General features: G+C 43.4%; 1 protein-coding gene across 1 annotated transcript; it reads right to left on the bottom strand.

Moving 5' to 3' along the window:
* Window positions 1–13449: 13449 nt before the first annotated feature.
* On the bottom strand, window positions 13450–18846 carry NDUFAF4 (NADH:ubiquinone oxidoreductase complex assembly factor 4). Its single transcript, XM_039532721.1, has 3 exons — window positions 18668–18846; window positions 15768–15865; window positions 13450–14076 (listed from the first exon to the last, which is right to left on the bottom strand). Exons 1-3 carry the CDS (start codon window positions 18792–18794, stop codon window positions 13792–13794), a joined length of 510 nt encoding a protein of 169 aa, XP_039388655.1. The 5' UTR covers window positions 18795–18846; the 3' UTR covers window positions 13450–13791.
* Between the last annotated feature and the right edge of the window lie 3164 nt (window positions 18847–22010).

Below are 22010 nucleotides of genomic sequence, written 5' to 3'. Positions count from 1 at the left end.
TTAAATATCAGCACTATGCCAACATGTTTGTCAAAGAGAAGCTGACATCGTACCATCTCAATGCAGCTATGATTCCCCTTTGACCTCCAGCTGGAAGCAGAGGTTCCCTTCGGGCATATTTACTCGCTCTCCAAACTCTAACTACAGGCACTGCGGAGTTATCTCGAGGAAAACCTGCAGAAGGGGGGTTCATTCACCCTTCCACATCCCCAACAGAGGGACATGGCAAAGAAAGCAGTTCCCTCTGGCCTTGTGTGGACTATTGAGCTCTTAACAAGATTACGTTCCGAAACTGGTACCTCTTTCTGCTTATTTATGCACTGTTTGAAAGAGACTGTTCTGCCAAGGTCTTCACACAGTTGGATCTCCAAGGAGGTTAAAACTAAGGCTAAGATTTAGTATTTTTGGTAAAAGTAATGGGCAGGTCACGGGCAATAAATAAAAATTCACAGCCCATGACTTGTCCATGACTTTTACCAAGAATACCCCTGACTAAATCTCTACTTCTGAGGCCCCGCTGCTTCAGGGGCCCCTGCTCTGGGGGGCCACTGCTCGAGTGCTGGGGATTGACAGCCCACGGCTGCTGCTCCCTGGGGACCACTCTCCAGACAGCCTTTGGGCACCCTTGGGGCCGCTGCTCTAGCCACCCCGGGACCGCTGCTGCTCAGCCGGTCCCCAGGGCACCCCAAGGACTGCTACTCGGGCACTCTCCAGAGCCAGCCGCACTGGCCACTGCTCAGGCAGTCCCTGGAGCCAACTGCCTGGGGCCACCCGAGCAGCAGCCGCTGTGGCTGGCCCTGGGGTAGCACCCAGGACTGCTGCTCAGGTGCTCTCCAGAGCTGCCCCCAGGACCACTTCTCAGGTGGTCCCCCAGGATCAGCCATCGCTCGTGTAGTCCCCAGAGCCAGTTGCCTGAGGCCGCCCAAGCATCATTGCTCAGGCGTTCCCTGGGGCTGCCCCCAGGACTGCTGCTTGGGTAGTCTGCGGGACCAGCTCCACTGGCCACTGCTTGGGTGGTCCCCAGAGCCAGCTTCCCGGCTTCTGAGCAGTGGCCCTGGGGACTACCCAAGTAGCTGTCCCCAGGTCACTCCAGCAGTGGCTGGTGCAGCTGGCCGTGGGGCGCCCGAGCAGCTGGCCTCACACCACCCGCTGTGGTAGTCACAGAGGTCATGGAAAGTCACGGAATCCGTGACTTCCGCGACCTTTGTAAAAGAATTGCAGCCTTACTCATAACCTGGTGAGGATCCAGGAAAGAGGTGAATGGAAGACCACATTCTGCGCCAGATATGGCCTTTTTGAGTATTTGGTCATGCCATTTGAGTTGTGTAATACCCTGGCGACATTGCAGCATTTCATATTGACATTTTTGGGGACATGCTCAACCAATTTGTTGTCATTTACCTGAATGACATCATCTTTTTCTCTGAAAATCAGGCCCTCCATAATTATCACATGTGCACTGTCTAGAAGAGGATCTGCCAACCACCTCTACGGAAATCTCAAGAAATTCTTTGATAAGGACACAATGGAATTTTTGAGATATATCATCTTGGCCAAAGGGACTCATCATAGATTCACATAAGGTGGCTGCAATAATCAGGCCACACCCCAGGATGTATGTGGAGTGCAGAGATTCCTGTGGTTCACCAATTTCTACAGGTGATTTTTTAAAGGATTCTCTAACCTTTGCACCCATAACAGCACTCCTGAAAAAGGGGGCCCCGTTTGCCTGGTCCACTGAAGTTCAGTTAGCCTTTGATCAACTGCAAGGGGCATTCACCGACCTCAGCACCCAGATTCACCCAGATCCCACTAAACCATTTATGATCAAAGCTGATGCCTCAATTTTTCCCATAATGCAATTTTATCTTAACATGTAGCCCTCCAATTCTGCCCTACCCCTTTTATTCTCGAAGGCTAACCCTGGCAGAAAAAGTTTACAATATTTGGGACAAGGAGCTACTGGCTATCGAAGTGGTTGTCAAGGAGTGGCACCAACTTCTAGAAGGAGCCTGATTCCTGGTCCAAGTCTTGATGGATCACAAGAACCTGGAGTACCTACAGATTGCTAGATGCCTTAACCAACACCAGATCCACTGGTCCCTCTTCTTTGCTTCTTTTGATTTTGTAGTAACCTAACGCCCAGAGACAAGAAACAGATAGGCAGATGTGCTATCCTGCAAAGATGAATATCATGAACCTAATGAAGAGCCCTCTGCCACCATGCTCCAGGGGTCCAACTCTGTCAACAGAATGATTGACAGCAGTCTGACATCTTCCATCCACTCCCTGATGATCCATTCACAGTGAAGATCCATCAGATCCTGAATGATGTTGGTACCTGACCCAATTTCAAGTATGATTACAGAACCACCTTCTCTATTGCAAGGATTGTATTTATTTCCAAAGGGACAAACGAGGCTTCGGGTATTCAAACTATGCCATGATTCATCACTTGCAGGCCATTTTGGCCAAGTCAAGACCTGGAATCTGGTCCTGAGTTTACATCAAGGATTATATAAGGTCCTGTGACTTCTGCACCTGTATCAAGAACCCACAATCAAAACCCCTAGGTCTCCTTTAGCCTTTGCTCACACCTATACAGCCTTGATCTACTATATCAATGGACATTATGGAAGAATTTCCATGCTCTCAGGTATACTCTGTAATCCTGGCTGCCATCAATCTCCTAAAAAATATGGCACACTTCATCCCATGCCATGCTGTTCCTACTGCACAGGAGATGACTCAGTTCTTCCTGGAAAATCTCTTCTGCTAACACGGATTACCAATGGGTATTATATCAGACCAGAGACCCCCGTTCATCTCCCTATTCTGGCAAAAATGTCTCAAGTCTCCTTGGCATTGAGTCCCTTGTTGCATCCACCTAACATTCTCAGTCTAATGAGCAAACAGAGTCAATCAGCTCTTGGAGCAGTATGTTTGCTGCTTTCTGTGCCATTACCACAAGGACAACTGGCTTCCCCTGCTGAATTCACATATAACAATGCAATCCACATCTTGACCCAACATAACCCATTCTTTGCAAACTATGGCTTTCACCCAGACTTACCCACAAGTTCCCCAGTACTGGCCACTGCAGATTTAGCCTCCCACCTACACCAGGTGCACTGGGAGCTCAAAGAACTCTTGCAGTCTGCCAAAGAAGCCTATAAACACCATGTGGACCAAGACCATCAGGGCTGTCCCCAATCTGAACAGAGAGACAAGCTGTGGTTCTCTTCCCAGAACCTTAAATCGAGCCACCCATCTGCCAAACTAAACTACCAATACATAGTCCCCTTCAAGATTATAGAACGGGTGAACCCTGTGGCCTTCAGGTTACAGCTGCCCAAATTCTTGAAGATTTACCCTGTCTTTCGCATCTCACTTCTAAAGCTTTACACTGAGAACCCATACCCAAACCACTCCAACTTGTCATTACTAACCACAACAGTCCATGGAAATATTACTGAAGAGCAATTACTATGAGGCAATGACATTGCACACAGTTTTCTGAATTACTGTTCATAAAAATGTACTCTTGTAAACAATCTGAACTATGGATTCTCACTGTCATTTTTTGTCCCTCTCCCCACCTCTAGCTGCATGTCAAAAAGGTGTCTTACAAAAAAATGACTTCCTCCAAATAAGAATTGTAATATAACAGGACAGAAGATGCATTTGTAAAAAGCATGTCCAAGAAAGCTCAAGATTAATTTAATACATTATAGTTTTTTATTCACAAATTTGCCTGCATCAGATCTTAGAAAAACAGAGCTATCCTGCAAGGAACAGAGGAATATACATTTAAAAAACTATTACATCTAATGCCTAATCAGAGAGGCTACAGGGATAAATACTCAATGCTTTATTTGAGCGTTTATCTAGGAATCCGGGGCTGTCTCCTTGCAATAGATAGGAAAATTGTTTGTTTGGGCTATATTTAACATATCCATACTTGTTTGTAAGCTGATTTCTCACACTATGCATACAGATACAGTCATCCTTCTCCTGAGACCCTAATAAAAACAGCCTGTTGAGGCATTACATGCTTTGCCAGGTAACAGCACAAACCCAGGGGAAGGTGCCGACCACAGCACTAGTTTTGCAAATAGGGAATAAAAAGCAGCATGTTCATATCTACAGGGAAAAGTTGGAGTGATTCTGCAAAACATAAATGATCAACACTGCCTGAATCTTCTATATAGCATGGGACCCCATAGTACTCTAGCAGCAGGCCATTTCTTATGAAATGACATGAAATCTCAGCTGCACAACTGCTTCTAGTTTTTGAGCATACTGGCCTAAACTCAACCAAGGACTTAGGTGTTGTCCTCTCCAGCTGCCACTCCAGCACCAGAAACAGCTGGATCAGTCTCAACCTTTGTTAGATTTTATCTGCAAAGTAATCAAAGCTCCTTGTAATAGGAAAAACTCGAATAAGGCACTGAGTGAAGGCAATTCAGATTAACTGAGCTGTCTTCTACTTGAAACAAGTCTTCCAGTCAGGATCTTGCAGACACTTTGGGGGAAGCAAAGAATCTCTTCTTTGACTCCTGTACAGAAATGGCATAATGCATTATAAAGAATTTTTGAATTCGAAGTCAGAATAGCTCAAAATTTCTGTCATTTAAGACATTTTCCCTCCCACATTTTTTGTCTTGGGTCATCTGTAAACTAAGGTGATCTGTTTGGCATAAGCCAAAGGAGAGGGCACCTGGGAGCCAACCTACCACTGGTTAAGGATAAGGATTATTATAACGAAAGGCCCCGTATACCATGGGGCAAGCTGGACCTATGCTCTATGGGAGTAACCCTAAATTCTGTGGAGATTTTGATTAATTCAATAGGAAAAGAAAGAATACAAGTACAGAAGCCCTCTGAGATCTGTTAGTATTATATTGCATTTATCATGTTACCACATTTACAATTTGTCTTAGATTTTCATTGTTAAGTTCCAGCATTAACCACCCATTAAGACAAAAGGAGCAATTCACAGCTCTCAGAGCTATTGTTTCAGGCTGCCTCAGACTCAAGGAGCTATCACTGTATTGGTTTACACTCAGGTCACATTTGCAAGCTTTTCTTTGTATCCATGTTGTCAAGAAACAGACTTTGATAACATGAAAGCTTAGGTTCTACTGCACAATTTTATGGCAAAAGGTGGATTCTGGAGCAAATTCCACAGCAGCAGCACTGCAGAAAGCACAAGCAGCCTACATAGATTCAATGTGTGTCTATTTCCCCATGTTAAATATCCTCACACCCTGTTGTCAAAGTGTCTGAAATGGGCTATCTTGATTATCACTTCAAAAACATTTTTTTTCCTGCTGATTATAGCTCATCTTAATTAATTAGCATCTTAGAGTGGGTAGGACAACCCCCACCTTTTCATGTTCTCTGTATGTATAGATATATATATATCCTTGTTGCTATATGTTCCATTCTATCATCCAATGAAGTGGGCTATAGCCCACGAAAGCTTATGCTCAAATAAATTTGTTAGTCTCTAAAGTGCCACAAGTACTCCTGTTCTTTTTGCGGATACAGACTAACACAGCTGCTACTCTAAAACCAAGAGAGTGACATTATTGTGTGTTAGAAGACATCTTCTAGTCTTGTTTGCTTTAATTCATTGCTATTTAATGCACTTACTTCCCATTTATCCCAGTTTCATTGTAGCTTTAAGTACACAGTAAATCAACTTCACCCATTGTATACAGTCAATTAAAAAATCTATAAAATAGTACCAGTGACCTGACAGATGGCATTCAGCAGCAAACTACCAGGGAAAATTAAGAGCATTCAATGCAGTTAGGGAATAGCAGATGGTAATGGCATTGACTACCTCCATAGAAATGTAAGATCTTTTGCAGAGAAAATTTGGGATTACTGTGACATTTCCTTATTTTCTTCCTTTTAAATGTATATGTGATGTTACACCCCATATTCTTTATAAAAATATGTTTATGATATGAATATGACACAACTGAGATGCACTTTAGCAAGATGGGTCTTGTAGGATATCATTGAAAAGGTTATAATTTACTGAATGTGATTATCCAATTTGTATGCCTGTATCATTTCTGTATATGAAGTTAGGAATATTGACTATTGGCAGGTCTTCACTACCTGCTGGATCGGCGGGTAGAGATCGAGCTATTGGGGATTGATTTATCGCGTCTAGTCGAGATGCGGATAAATCGATCCCTGAACGCACGCCCCGTCAACTCAGGAACTCCAGCTTGTGAGAGGCGGAAGCGGCGTCAACGGGGGAGCGGCAGCAGTCGACTCACCACTGTCCTCACGGCCAGGTAAGTCAACCTAAGATACGCCGACTTCAGCTACACAAATAGCTATTTGTGTAGCTGAAGTTGCGTATTTGAGGGCTGGTCTACACGAGGGGAGGTATCAATCTAAGATACGCAACTTCAGCTACGTGAATAGCGTAGCTGAGGTCGAAGTATCTTAGATCGATTTACCTCGGGTCCTCACGGCACGGGATCGACATCCGCGGCTCCCCGTGTCGACTCTGCTACCGCCGCTTGCTCCAGTGGAGTTCTGGAGTCGATGGAGCGCGTTCGGGGATCGATATATCGTGTCTAGATGAGACGCGATATATCGATCCCCGAAAAATCAATCGCTACCCGCCGATATGGTGGGTAGTCTGGACGTACCCTTAGGTCGACCCTCCTCCCTCAGTGTAGACCAGAGCTTAGTATCTGTATTTCAGCTATGCTACTTTGAGTGATGCCCACTGCTAACAATTCAGGTACAATGATGGAAAAGCCAGACAGGGCTGATGGCCCATCAGTGAGGACAGTGGACTGTGAAAAGGCTTGGTCTTCCTGCCGATGCTCCATACAGTTACCGACTCATGGTCACTGTGATACTACAGAGTCAGGTGGTCTTGTCACCTGATACTAAACATTACCTGGGAATTCTTTTAACTGGGGTGGGGGGTGGGGAATGTCAAGTTTGGGAAACAAAGGATTCCCACCTTATGTAAATTCTATTTAAGGGTGGGGAGGAAGGCAAATGGGACTCCTCCTCTCCATGGTCTGTCTGCCCAAGAAGAAAGACTGCTAAAGCCACCTGAAGGGAAGGCGGGGTGGGGGGAGTCCAGACTGAGACAGGGGTCCAGTCTGACAGACAAACTGGATTTCAATATATCTCACATCTTAAAAATTCATGTACATACCAGCTAATGCAAAACTATGTGCTTTCTTGCTGGGTCCATACCACAGTGTTATCCTATTTTTATAATTTAGTCCCCCATATACACTATAGAAACTACTCTGTTACAAAAATAGGTTTGAAACCTATTTTTCCTATTTTCAGCTAGCACAGCTTTGCCTCAAGCATGGATGGTGACATACCAATAGAAGGCCCTGTACTACCGTGGCTCCAGTCCTGCCTCTCCAGAAGAACTCAGAGAGTGGTGATGGGTAACTCCTCCTCCTCTCTGAAGGCTCTCACCTGCAGGGTCCCACAGGGGATCCAAACTATTGTATCCTCTCTTCTCTTTAATATCTACATGAGATCACTGGGAGAGAGAACAAGACACCATGGGCTTAATGGTCAACAGTATGCAGATAAGACTCAGCTATATATCTCATTCTCATTTTTGGTATTTGCTACCCGGTCATCTAAGGTTGCAGGATCAGGCCATTAATTAATATCAAACAAGACTGAGTAGAGTCACAATAATTTAAAAAACAAGCACAGTATATTCATTTTATGGAGCCTTATTCTCAGGAAAATAAGCAAGGAATAAGATATAGTTTAAAGAACATGTTATACCATCTCTGCAGCCTCTGCCTTCACCCGTCTCTGTTGGTACAGCTGTTACCCTGGAATTGAGGGGTGATACACCCCAGAATTTGATCAAGCTAATTGCAGCCATATTGTGTGCATTCAGCCACCATGAATGAATAAAATAGAATACCATATAGTTAAGGGTTAATTTGGACAAGCAGGGCTTTGGGAGGCAAGGTCAAATACTAGCTGCAGGCTTGCAGTTTCTGCTAATCAAAATGGAAGGAGGGGAGAAAAGAGTCAACACATTATGAGACTGAAAGAAAATAAGTGGGTGGAGACCTTGAGTTTGGGCACCTTTGATATAGAAGATTATGGCTAAGATTGTTAGGAATGTTTTGTTGATAAGTAGATGATTGAGCTATGAGTTTTGTAAAAATTAGTTATAAAACCACTAGATAATAGAGTGTACTTTGGTGCAGTTCTCTGAAGCTATCCTAAGAGCCTTTTTGCTGACACCATGCTTCCCAGCAGAGAAGCGACTGGCCATCACTGACCTGCTGCTAATTATGTGATACCATCTCAGATTTTAGATTATTAGCTGGGGTAGTCTAAACCTATTGCTTATGTCTGTGTGCGCTTAAATCTAATAAACAGTAGTTTTAGATAAGAGCATGCTTACTTGTCTCAATCTTTCATTGGCCAGAAGCGCTGTGTTCCCATTGATTTATTCCTGAGTTGGCTTGGAGTGAAACAGTTAAGTTACAACTGCTTTGTTTTCTGAAAACCCAGGTAACAGACATCTATAATCTACTGTGTTGCTGCTGCTGTTTTGCCTTTTCTGGAGCACAGACCTATCTCATGTATGCACAGATCCCAGCTGTCAGGTGTTGCTGCTGGTGGTTTCCTTTCTTACTTGCAGTTATGAGTCCAGCTTTTGCCAGAACTGTTTGCAGCTCGTCAAGATTTTTGGATTCCCTTTTCTTTCAGCTCAGAGAGATTCACCTCAGCTCACAAGTTGCTTTCTATTGCATGTACATTTAAAAAGGATCAATTCCAGCAAATACAAAAGCATCTCCCTCACCTTCTGACACTTCCTCACTCAGGGACATATTCTAATAACCTGCTGTTATGTCTTCATGTCCAAGTTCCTATCTATACACCTCTATCCCGATATAACACTGTCCTCGGGAGCCAAAAAATCTTACCATGTTATAGGTGAAACCGCGTTATATCAAACTTGCTTTGATCCACCAGAGTGCACAGCCCAGCTCCCCCACCCCCCAGAGCACTGCTTTACTGTGTTATATCCAAATTTGTGTTATATCAGGTCACGTTATATCGGGGTAGAGGTGTACTAGACAACTTTGCCCCCACCTAGCTAATACTGGGTCAGCTGACTCAGTCTTTTGTAATGATCATTGGGAGCGCTAGTGTAGCCAATTTAAATTTTATCTTAAATCTCTCAATATTTGGTGCTTTTCTTAAAGCATCAGCTTCTGGAGCCATGTGATTATATGAGAAATTGAGATTTCATGTTTTAAAAAGTAAGTTTCTAGCCCTCATGGTTGCAGAGAAAAAAATTGAAAATGTGATGGTAAATAAGAACAACCCAAAATATACTTTAAAAAAAAATCTACAATATTTAAGGCAATTTCATGACTGTTTTGGGTCTGCCTTATGATTTTTGAATGCTTGGGGTTGGCAATAATGTAGGACTGAGGAGGAAAGCTCACACACCTTTTCCCAGCCTGCACAGGGTGTGCTCCGCAGTATAAGAAAATACAGGAGGTTTGGAGACCAACCATCCTCTCTCTGTTTGAAGCTGCAAAGAATGCTTTCCTGCTTTATAGATCTGATACTTCTACCTCAGCACCAAATGTGAGGGACAACTCACTGTCATGAATGGCGAGGCTGCATGTGAAGAGTTTAAGGGTATGTCCATGCTGTAAACAAACACTCGCAGCTGGCCCGTGTCAGCTGGCTTGGGCTGTGAAATTGCACTGAAGATATTCGGGCTCAGGCTGGAGACCGAGTTCTGGGACCCCACCACGTATGAAGGTCCCTGAGCTCAGGCTTGACTCCAAACCCAAAAGTCTACACTGCAATTTTACAGCCACTCATCCTGAGCCCACAAGCCTGAATCAGCTGACACACAAAAATAAATCCTTATGGACAGTTAAATTAACCAACTGACCAAAATTAAAAAACAAGGGGCAGATTGGGAGCAGTCTGTAACCATTTAATAAATTGTATTGGGCAATGCATTTTCTGAGCCCCATTATGCATCTCCCATTGGACTCAAATGTATAGGTCTGCAGGGATAATCAAGTCATCTGTATCTTGAGACCAGAATGGGGCTAGCTCTTACATGGGTGTAAAGCAAGGGGATCGGGGTAAAAGAGGATGCACACAGGCTTGTACAGTCTGCATAAAAGTCAGGCAAAGTTGTCATTCCATAATGTAGGAAGCACAGGGGGTGCCTGGTGCTCCAACATGAGCAGGGGTCAGGTTGGGCCACACCATCCCCCCCCAATGCACACATACACAGGCCCAGTAGAGGGATTACGCTGCACCACATAAAGGGATGGAAGAGTGTGTTCGCTCCCCTGTCAGGGAGACATTCTGTTTCAGAAAAGGAGAATGCTTGCTGGTGCTCCTGTAGGGAAATGCAGCTCTGCAGCACACCTGATGATCGTGCATGAAAGGCACAATCTAGTCCACAGCCTACTTCCCCAATGCCAGGCAGCCCAATGGAATATCTATGTCATTTCCAACCAGAGGTCCAAGCACTATTCAGAGTTACGAAATCAGTGACAGCCCTTTAGAAAATTATATTTTAATATTCTTATACAGTAAACATTTACAGCTGTTGCATTAGCATTCAGTGTAATTTTCCTCTAGAATGATCCAAGGACAGCAGTCACACAAAGTCACAAAGCACACACACCAGAATGGTCACATATTCCAAGCTGATACAATGGTGACAGATACAATTTGATTTGACAACAGACCTACACCACTTTGATGCTGATTTCAGTGAAAGACAGAAGACACCTGTTGGCCAAGAGCAGGGAAAAAGTTGAACCAAATTGGGCATGTTGCATAACTGGGACAGTAAGTGTGCAAATTTTCACATTTGGAGGGTTCCCAAAGTCAGCATGTGTTGCACCATCTCCCAGAACTGTCACAATTAAATACCTTTATGTTTTCAAAACATTAAACATGTAACTGAAGCAAGAAGGCAATTAAAAAAAAATCAGTGCAGTCATGCTATCAGGACAGAGGATATAGAAGCAAAATGAGTTGAAAAAATATTTTAAAAAAATATGTGGAGAACAAAATTATGCATAATTAGAAATATATGAATATGAAAATCAGAGAGAATTTACTAGAATCTGGTCAAAAGGCAAGAGAATATAGATAAGTGTAAGACAGTTGACTGCACTAAAAGCATACCAACCAGGTAAGAAAAATTAACTAAGGTACTCAAGAGGCTAGGGCACCAGGTTTAAATGAATGAATAGGCAGCAGGTTTAAAACAAACAGAAGTATTTTTCCACACAACACATAGTCAACTTGTGGAACTCCTTGCCAGTGGATGTTATGAAGGCCAAGACTATAACAGGGTTCAAAAAAGAACTAGGTAAGTTCATGGAGGATAGGTCCCTCAATGGCTATTAGCCAGGCTGGACAGGGATGGTGTCCCTAGCCTTTGTTTGCCAGAAGCTGGGAATAGGCGACAGGGGATAGATCACTTGATTACCTGTTCTGTTCATTCCCTCTGGGCCACCTGTCATTGGCCACTGTTGGAAGACAGGATACTGGGCTAGATGGACCTTTGGGCTGACCCAGTATTGCTGTTCTTATGTTCTTAAGAACTGTATTAGATCACTGATGTTTGCTTAGTGCAAGTAGTGAAATATGTTTCATTATTCTAGCAAATAGTCACAAATACCACAAAACCACATTTAAAAGTGAAACTGGAAAGGAACTCCAGCGAGATTAAACCCTAAAACCTTAGCACAGACATGAGGTACACATTCAGTGTAGGCCTGCTCATTGGGAATGTTGCCACAAAGCTTTAGATATCATTAATACAGAGGCAAAATACTTTTTTTGAATAATAACTCAATAGAAAAGCAGTTCTTTTATGGTATACTTTAGGGCAGCTAAACCTAAGACTGAAGACCAGCAGGCTCTTTTATGGATAGACAAACGCAGTTAATTTTGTATAGAACAGAGATACTACAATACCATGTGCATTAGAAATGCAAAACCTATTTAAATGCACTGATGTACTACGCAGAAAATGGTTTTGTTTTGAATCAGCTAGTAATGCAAGTAGAAAGGATTTTGTTATGAAATGGCAAAGCTAATGTTAGTCTTGCTAGGAATTTTACCTGATTTCTGAACTCAAGAAGCCTGTAGGAAAAAAACCAGGCACTTTTTAAAAAGAAGCCTATTCTAGACGTGTTTGTATCCCCTCCTTCAGAATTTACCTGATTTTAAGTTCTAAATGTATGAGTGGTTATTAATCCTAAAGGACAGTATCAGTATTTTCAGAAGGCCTTAGGCAGAAGTTGAGCTGTAAGTTGGCAAGGTTTCTCCTTCCTCCTCCCAAACAGAAAAGATACTTAACATGAAGTTTAACATTGCTCACATTATCATGAAAGTCCATATTATTCAATCACCAATGCAAGACAATATTTTCGCATTTTGAATAGCTATAGTAACAAAAGGTTTACAAACTGCAACTAGCCTACATCTAGTTTACAGCACATAACATATTTGGCTAAGAGCACTGCAGGATGCAGTTTACTTTCAACATGGTAATATAGTAGCATTACAGTAGTGGAAATTATAGAAATTTCTAGCCACAAATTGGTTACCTGAATTTCTGTTTTTAGGCTAGTATATAAAATATAAATGTAAAATAAAACAGGTGGACCTCCATAGATATTTCTATTTATAGAAAAGAGGAACCAGCTGAATTTGAAAGCTACCTACTAATCATGCTTACATGAGATGAGCCACTGTATCACACAATGAAGATGCGGGAGCCAAGGAAAGCTGCAATAGGTTCAAATGCTGCCACTTTACACTGCTGTTTATAAACTGATTGATGAATGACTTACAAAAGTTAGCCCCAAAGGTGGCGCTAACTAGAATGGAATAGATGCAGCTAAGCTTAACAGCAGCCATTACAGCTCCATGGTTTAAAGAAGGTGCAAAAGCAATTTCCCCCACACAATTCACCCTCTTTTGCTTTTAAGATCTTGACATGCTTAAAAATTCTATTTCCCCTGCAATTATCCTTCTTTGTGAAGCAAACACCCTCTCCCATCATTTTTTTAATTATAGGAAAAGGGGCTCTGTTGTATTGTATACCTCTACCTCAATATAACGTTGTCCTTGGGAACCAAAAAATCTTACTGCATTATAGGTGAAACCGTGTTATACTGAACTTGCTTTGATCCACCGGAGTGCGCAGCCCCGCCCCCCCGGAGCACTGCTTTACCGCGTTATAGCCAAATTCGTGTTATATCGGGTTGTGTTATATCGAGGTACAGGTGTATGTACACCTGCAGACTAGTTGCATGAATAAGAATAGGTGCCATGATAAAGATTTCTGCAGAATCACTAGAAAACACTGGTTGAATTAAGTCCAAAGACAACACATTTCCATTTGACTTCTCAGTAAGAGGTGATATTTATTTAAAAATAAAACTGTTTCTGAAAACAACTGGAACAATTTAAGTGGATCATTTATTGTCCTGAACAGATTTCACTGATTGTCTCCTTATTTGGCATAAATGAGACAGGTGATGAACCAGAATATATCAAATACATTGTTTTCACATGCAGCAGTCACACAGAGAATGCAGTCATTTAAATAAAGCATTTTATTGCTACAAGAGGGCAATCTTTAAGATCCTGAGACCAAATTCCCACACAAACAGTGTATGAGAAGTATCAAATGAAGACACCAGTGGATCAACCAAGATTTCAGCAATCACTTTAGGAAGATTATAAAACTTTTTTGTCTTTGGGAGGAAAGATCTCCACAGCAAAAGGTATGAAGAATTCTAAGAGAGAGGTGACCTCCTTCAAGTCTATACTGTACTCCTTTGCTATTTTCTCTGCGGTCCATGTTTGTGGAGAAAGTTTATGATCATTGAGAAGAGTCAGAACCTCCACCACAGAAATTTTGCCTTTGGGAATGCTTGGAATATCTAGATCGCTTAAATGACCAAGTTTTGTAAGTCTGCATTCCTGCTGGTTACTTGGGATAATTCCACCTTCATCTTTTACCTAGTGTGGGAGGAGAAAAAAAGTTCAAGTCAATCAGAGTTCTGTTTAGTCTGCGTTCTGCATATTTCTCACCTATTTCTTTTAATTAAAATGAAAACTTTAATTACTATAACAGGCTCTCCAGTTTTTCCATTGTAAAGACTTTGATCCTCATGGATCTCCTCTCTTTCTTAGACCATAAGTCAGTGGTTTTCAATCTTTTTTCATTTGCGGATGCCTAAAACATTTCAAATGGAAATGCAGACCCCTTTGGAAATCTTATCCTGTGGACCCCCAGGGGACCACAGGTTGAAAATTACTACCATAGTCCAACACTACTATGTCCTCAAAGCACTGTGTTCTGTATAGACCACAGTTTCAGAAACAGTTACCATGGCCAAATGTTCAGCACCTAAATCAATAGCTTAGTTTTCTGAATAGCTGAACACCCACCATTCCCACTGACGTCAGTGGGAACTGCTGGTGCTCATCACTTCTGAAATTCAGTCCACTGATATAGGTGTTAATGTGAATGTAGATGCCTAATTCAGGAACAGACATATGAAAGTTTTGTCCCATATATTTTTGAGCAGCACCACCTTCCATTGAAATCAGGTGTTCAGCACTTTGCAGGATTAGGTTTTTAGCTTCTCTATTACCAAAATAAAATGGAGATAACATTATTTACATATTTCACAGGGACATTATTGGGGATACATTAACATTTCTAAAAAATTTTTTGTCTTAGATGGAAGGTGTTATAGAAATGCCAAATTTAAGAGAGAGACAAAGTGGATGAGGTAATATCTTTTACTGGATCAACTTCTGTTGGTGAAAGAGACAAGCTCTCGGCCTCTACAGAGCTCTTCTCCAGGTCAAGATATTATCTCATCCACCTTGTCTCTCTCATATAGCGGTATTGGCCCCAATACCGCTATAAACAAAAAGTGAAAACAAGCATAAGAGAGGCTTAGGACTAACTTTTTTTAATCTAATGCCAATATGTTGAGCCTTGCATGCAGATCACACAGACAACTGCTGTTAGTTTATCCATTTCATGGAAAAAAATCTAGATAATTGTACAGGAAAATATAAATAAAACATCTTACCATTTCCTCACCTAAACAGATACAGGACTTCACTGAAAGGGACACCAACATTTTAAGTGATATTTTAATAATTTCTTTACTCTTTGTACTAGCCTCTTTGCTCTCCAGCAGAACTACAAACCCTCTCCCACACAAGTCCCAATTTCTTCTACCATCTATAGCATTAGGAATTCTATCTCCTCTCTAACCTCCTATTTTCCATCCCTTCCACAGACTGGCTGCTTAAACTTCTAGAAACCCAAATCTGTGAGTATACTTTGGGGGCTGTGGCACAAGGAAGGTGCACACAGATGCAGTCTCTATGTGATAGAGGAACATGCCTGTATAAACGGCTTCATATAGAGGAAGGAAAACTGGGGGCATAAAGAAAGGTTGATGGCACTCTTAAATAAGGCTGTGACCTTGAAATTAGACTTCTATTACACAACAACTGAAATACAAAACAGCAATAAAAAAAAGCTCAGTTTCATCTATTAACAGCTAGGAAGCTACTAAGACAACAGACTTCATAAAGCCTATTCATCACATGAGCATTGGTATGTTGCTTTTGTCATCTGAAAAGTGCTTGCTGCTATACCCATTACAGAAAGAAGACATGCTCACTTGCACAGGAGGATCTCTGGAATCAACATAAACCTCTTTTAATAAGGCGAGAAGTTTGTCATCTTTTCTGCGAATTTCCTCTTGGATTTCTGAATCGTCTATGAAAAAAAGATTTAAAGCAGAAAATAACTCTCCCCCGCTCATATTCTTCATGGTTTATAATGCCTATGAGTAGGGCCATACCAAATTCATAATCCATTCTGGTCAATTTCACAGCCCATAGGATTTTAAAAATGGTAAATTTCATGATTTCAGATATTTAAATCTGAAATTTCATGGTGTTATAATTGTAGGGGTTCTGACCCAAAAAGGAGTTGTGGGGTTCACAAGGTTAATGGGCGGCGGGGGGGGTTGCAGTACTGCTACCCTTACTTCTGCGCTGCTGCCTTCAGAGCTAAGCAGCTGGAGAGTGCTGGCTGCTGGCCAAGAGCCCAGCTTTGAAGGCAGAACCACCGCCAGCAGCGGCACCGCAGAAATAAAGATGGCATGGTATGGTATTGCCATCCTTATTTCTGCGTTGCTGCCTTCAGAACTGGGCCTTTGGGTCAGCAGCCACCACTGTCCAGCTGCACAGCTCTGAAGGCAGCAGGCGCAGAAATAAGGGTGGCATGGTATGGTATTGCTAAACTTCCTTCCGTGCTGCTGCTGGCGGGGTGCTGCCTTCAGAACTGGGCACCTGGCCAAGAGCCACCACTCTCTGGCCACCCAGTTCTGAAGTCAGCGCAGAAGTAAGGGTGACGATACCATGACCCCCCTAAAATAACCTTGTGACTCCTCTTCAACTTCTTTTGGGCCAGGACCCCCAATTTGAGAAACACTGGTCTCCCCCATGAAATCTGTATAGTATAGGGTAAAAGCACACAAGAGACCAGATTTCACGGTCCATGATGCGTTTTTCATGGCTGTGAATTTGGAGGGCTTTAACCATGAGACATCACACAACTCAAGTGAAAATGAAAGCGTGTGAACACTTCCAGGCAAATCTCATTTTTGCATTAGTTCTGATTGTCACAATACTTAATGTTGTCTCGTAACACAGGAAAAGGAGAATCTATTATGGCTATTCAAGAAAAGAAATTGCAATACTAAGCAACAGTTAGGCCTGGTTATACACCTAAAAATTATATCAATTTAGTGACATCGCTTAGGGCTGTGAAAATGTCATGCCCTACATGACATAGTTAATTAGGTCAACCTAACACTCAGTGTAGACACAGTTGGGAATTTTTCCAATGACCTACCTACCACTTCTTGGAGAGGTGGATTAACTACACTGATGGAAAAAACCCTTCCATGGATGTAGGAAGCACCTATACTACAGTGTTACAGTGCCAGTACCACAGCTGTGCCACTGTAGATATGCCGTTATTCTTCAGCGTGCTATGCAAACTCTGAATCCATCACAACATGCCTGCCAGGTATTGCAATAGCAGTTGCCCTGTCACGGATAGTGAAACAGACACAGAAGTGACTTGGCCAAAGCAGAGTGAGGCAGAGCCAGGCACTGGTCCTGTGCTTACCTTAATAGCGTCACCTATGCCAGTGGTTCTCAACATTACCAGATTACTGTACCCCTTTCAAGAGTCTGATTTGTCTTGCATAATCCCAAATTTCACCTCACTTAAAAACTACTTGCTTACAAAATCAGACATAAAAATACAAAAAAGTGCCACAGCACACTATTACTGAAAAACTGCTTACTGTCCTCATTTTTAACCATATAATTATAAAATAAATGTATTGCAATATAAATATTGTACTTACGTTTCAGTGCACAATATATAGAGAGCAGCATAAATAAGTCACTGTATGAAATTTTAGTTGCATTGACTTCGCTAGTTCTTTTTACGTAGCCTGTTGTAAAACTGGGCAAATATCTAGATGAGTTGCTGCTATTTACACCTATTTACATACCCCTCTGCGCCCCCTGCTACCCAAGAGTTGCTGCCACACGGCCAGCTCAGAAGTAAGGGCAAGCAAGACTGGGTTTCCATACAAAGCCACAAAACCCAGAAGTAAAATAACAGGTTGTGAGGTGTGGACTACACCTCCCAGCATAGGCCCTGGAACAGCAGCATCCAGCCTAGCAACAGGGCTACATGGCAGATATTCGCAACAGGTAGCAGCTGGCAGACCCAGACCCCAGAAGGCACCCAGCCCGCATCCGCTCCCATGTTGTGGATTCATGCACATCCTGCAGGAGAACTCCTTACATAACCCCCTCCTCCCTTTAACTGCCCCCCATACATCCCCTGCATCCCACCCCCTGTAACCTCCCACCCCCCTGCAACCCTCACACAGACACTCATATCCTGCATCCCACCCTCCATAACCTCCCCCACCCATACCCTGAATCCTCCCCCATAACCCCCCCGTGCCCATATCCTGCATTCCACCCCCGTAACCCTCCCTGCACACACCCACACCCTGTGTCCTAACCCCCTGTAACCCCCCTACCCATACCCTGCATCTTCCCCGTAACCTACCCTGCATCCATATCCTGCATCCCACCCCCCGATAACCCTCCCACACACACCCACACTCTGCATCATAATCCTCCATTAGGGTGACCAGATGTCCCGATTTTATAGGGACAGTCCCGGTATTTGGGGCTTCGTCTTATATAGGATCCTATTACCCCCCACCCCATCCTGATTTTTCACACTTGCTGTCTGATCAGACTATCACCCATAGCCTGCATCCCACCCCTTGTAGCCCCCGCAATCCCCTGCATCCCCCTCGCCCCAGAACCCCCAGGACACCACCACTCCTCCGCGCACGCGCCCCACTGCCCCGTGACCCCCCGCACGCGCAGCGTGGACCCACCGCCCTGTCACCCCCCACTCTCGCTCCCTAGGGCCCCGTGAGCGTGGGGCGCAGCGCCGGCCGCGGGCACTCACCAGGCCGCGGGCCCGGCCTGGCCACGGCGTGCCGGGGGGCGGGCGTGGGCCTGTCCTTGCTGATCTCGCGGGTGGCCCGGTTCTCCAGGTTGAAGTTGCGGAACGCGCGGGTCACCCTGGCGCCCATCCCCTCCGCGCAGCACCGGCCCGCGCCGCGAGCATGCGTAGAGAGCAGCCAGCCAGCCCGCCCGCCCGCTGCGCCCCACCTAGCGGGCAGGAGGACACCCCGCAGCCGCTCGGAGCCGGGGCGGGGCGCTCGGGCCAGGGGGGTGCCAGGGGGCGGGGCTCCCAGCACGGTCCCTGCCCGCCGAGGCGGGGGTGGCTGCTCAGCGCACGGTGCTGGCTGCCCAGTGTCCTGGCCTGTGGAGCATCTCCCACCAGTGTCTTGTGCCTGGCACCTGGGCCACCAGTGACCTGGAGTCTGGTCCTTGGGCTAGTCAAGGCATCGCTTTGTGCCTCAGTTTCCCCATCTGTAAATTGATGAATAATGATGCTGCCCTGCCTTGTACTGATGAAAAGGCACTATGTGAGAGCAAGGTCGGATTATTATTATGCTTAAGGAGTAGGGGAGAAAAGCAGAAGCAGCTGGAGCCCAAAAAAGAAAGAATCTGGATGAGCCCAACACCACCTCACCTTAGTACACTACCACTTGTCACTTTTTTATTTTTCACTCGCTTATTTCTTTCCCTCTACTTTTTCGCCTACTGCACAGGGTACCGGGAGGTTAGGTTATGACTGATCTCAGCAGAGGTGCCTCTTTTCAGTTTATTGTACCTATAAATACATTGTAAGTATGATGTCTCCAAGGATTCAATTAATTTAAAAAAATAAAAGAATGATGTTCTCCCGCAGCAGCAGTAACTGAGATATCCCTTGTTTCATATGGGGATACTAAAAATGCATGAGATTACATATATCATATATGTATATTCTATATGAAAACTCAAATGCATTTTTAATGTTTTGCAGCTATAATAATGGATCTCTCCATTATTTGTGCTGTGGGAGAACATCTTTCTTTCTTTAGGCCTCTAAACACTTATGCACATGAGTCAACAGGGCTCTTGTGTGGGTAAAATCACTGGTGTTCATAAGGGTGTGAGAGCCCTGTTTTTTTTTCTGATTTTTAGCTATGCTGAAAACCCAGATCTCAGATTGAAGTCAATCAATGGAAGCTCTGGGTAGTCACATAATTGAGAATCTGACCATGTGTTTGGCCGTGGAGTCACCTCTCTTGGGGTACAGTTTGAAATATCCTCAAGGTGGCAGACTGGGCTAGGGTTTCCAACTTCCAGAGTTTTAATCACCAGAATGTCCACTTTTTTCAGCATCTTAATATTGGCCATGGTACAGCGTAAGAATAATAGTTTTACAGGTGATTTATAGATAAATTACTTTTTAATTATTTGATTTATAAATTGTGTCCATCATCTCAGCACAGATGATGGACACAATTTAATAAAACAGAGATAAAAAAGAGTCTATAATAACACCAATGCTACCTGCATGTAAAATAATCCTGGTCAATGACAATCTCAATCAAACAGAAACATAGTATGCAACCCTGAAGTTTGCCAAACTCTGGTTAATGATCTAGTTAAATCTTTATGTGCTGAATGATCCTGATAGCAAGTGTAAAACATTACATTTACTTTTCCTCCCCCCTCAAACCGCACACATTTTTGGCCTCCTCCAAAAGTTATGGCATCATGATATGACATATCTACCATGTACCCTGCTGAAGAGTGGAACCAGCCCATAGTGATTATATTTATTATTATTTATTCCAAGCATCTACATTAATTCAAAATATCTTCCCTGTGCTTTTTGTCTGTCAGTTTCTTTATCTGGATAAAAGTACCAAATAAGTATTTCTGATGGTCTCTCCTCTTACTGCTATTCTGTGATCAGAAGTGTGTGTTTTTTCTTTATCAGTGCATCACCGTTCTCTTCAATGATACTGTGACAATTTTAGAAGGAGGTTTGCTGTACATTATGTGCCCTATGTTGGAGCTTTACAGAACAATTAATCATTACAGGATGGCAGTCTGTGGGCTAGCTTGTGTCACAGGCCTGACTAGGAACAGTGTAGAGGCACGATCCCTCTCCCAGATCCTCTGCGAGCAGAAGAAATGCAGCATTTGCTCTCAGCACACCCATCCAATTCTACTGACCAGTGCATGTGGGGAGGTGTATGCATCAAACCCGTAGACTGTAGTCGTACCTGAAGCAGTGGTGGGCTGACCACCACTGACCTAAACATTGCAACCAGCTTGGGCCCTATTGTGCTAGCACTGTAATGACACATAATAAATGCTAGTCTTTTCCCCAAGAAATATACAATTTGAAAGACAAGACATAACAGGTAGATAAGACAAACCAACAAGGTGGCAGAGGAGACAAACATAACAGGATGTGCATCTGGGATTACTGAGCTTCCTCTGGGGTCCTGGAGGAATCAGTCCCTGCATAGCCTTCCCCCAGTTCAAAGGCTGAGATTGTCCATATCATTACACAAGGAGAGGGATGGAACCCTCCCTCTTTGAACCCTCCTATGCTGCTAACCTTCCCTAAAGCCAGATCCTATCTGGCTCTATTTTAGGAACCACTGCACAGTACAGTATGTGTGACAATAGGGACGTAGGAATTTCCAGCCTGGTTCAGACCAATGGTCTGTCTAGTTCAGCATCACTAGGCAGTTAGTGGCTGGCTTGGTTATGCCTTGAGGCACAAGGATTTCTATCTCATAAATGTTTATCCTATTTAATGTAACTGTAATGTTCTTGTTCATGTGAATGTCTTTTCTTGGTGTTCATAGATCCTTGATGGTACAATGTACATTACCATCCCTTAAGAAGTTATAAAAAATCCATTCTGCCTTTGGACTGAAGGCACTAACCTTAATTTGAAACTAAAGAATCTTCCTCTTGGCACCAGGAACTGCTGGCTACTGGGATCAGACTCAACACAGTGATGCTGTCTCTTTAAAGCCTGATGTGACTAACACTATTATATTGGTTCGCAGCAGATGAACTCACCAAAAGGCAGCCAGTTTGTTAAAAATAAAGAGTGATGTCATTTTGTGTCTGTCATTTCCCATCACTAAGCATGATACCAGGCTGTATGTTTTGCTGATTGCAAAGTACCAGGACTACAAGGTTTTCATTCTAATTCTGTAATCTTTCATACTGACTGCAGCAAGCAAAAGATTTGAAATTTTTGAATTGCAGATGTTTTCATGGCGTAATTAGGCATTTTATCAATGTAGCTGTATCATTGACAGGTAATATTAACCAGGAGATGGAAACCTTTACCCAACCACATACCAGCATTCATAGTTATT

Source organism: Mauremys reevesii, linkage group 3, assembly GCF_016161935.1.
Source record: "Mauremys reevesii isolate NIE-2019 linkage group 3, ASM1616193v1, whole genome shotgun sequence".
Lineage (NCBI taxonomy): Eukaryota > Metazoa > Chordata > Testudines > Geoemydidae > Mauremys > Mauremys reevesii.
The sequence above is the reverse complement of the archived record's forward strand: the minus strand, read 5'-3'. Positions and strand labels throughout refer to the sequence as shown.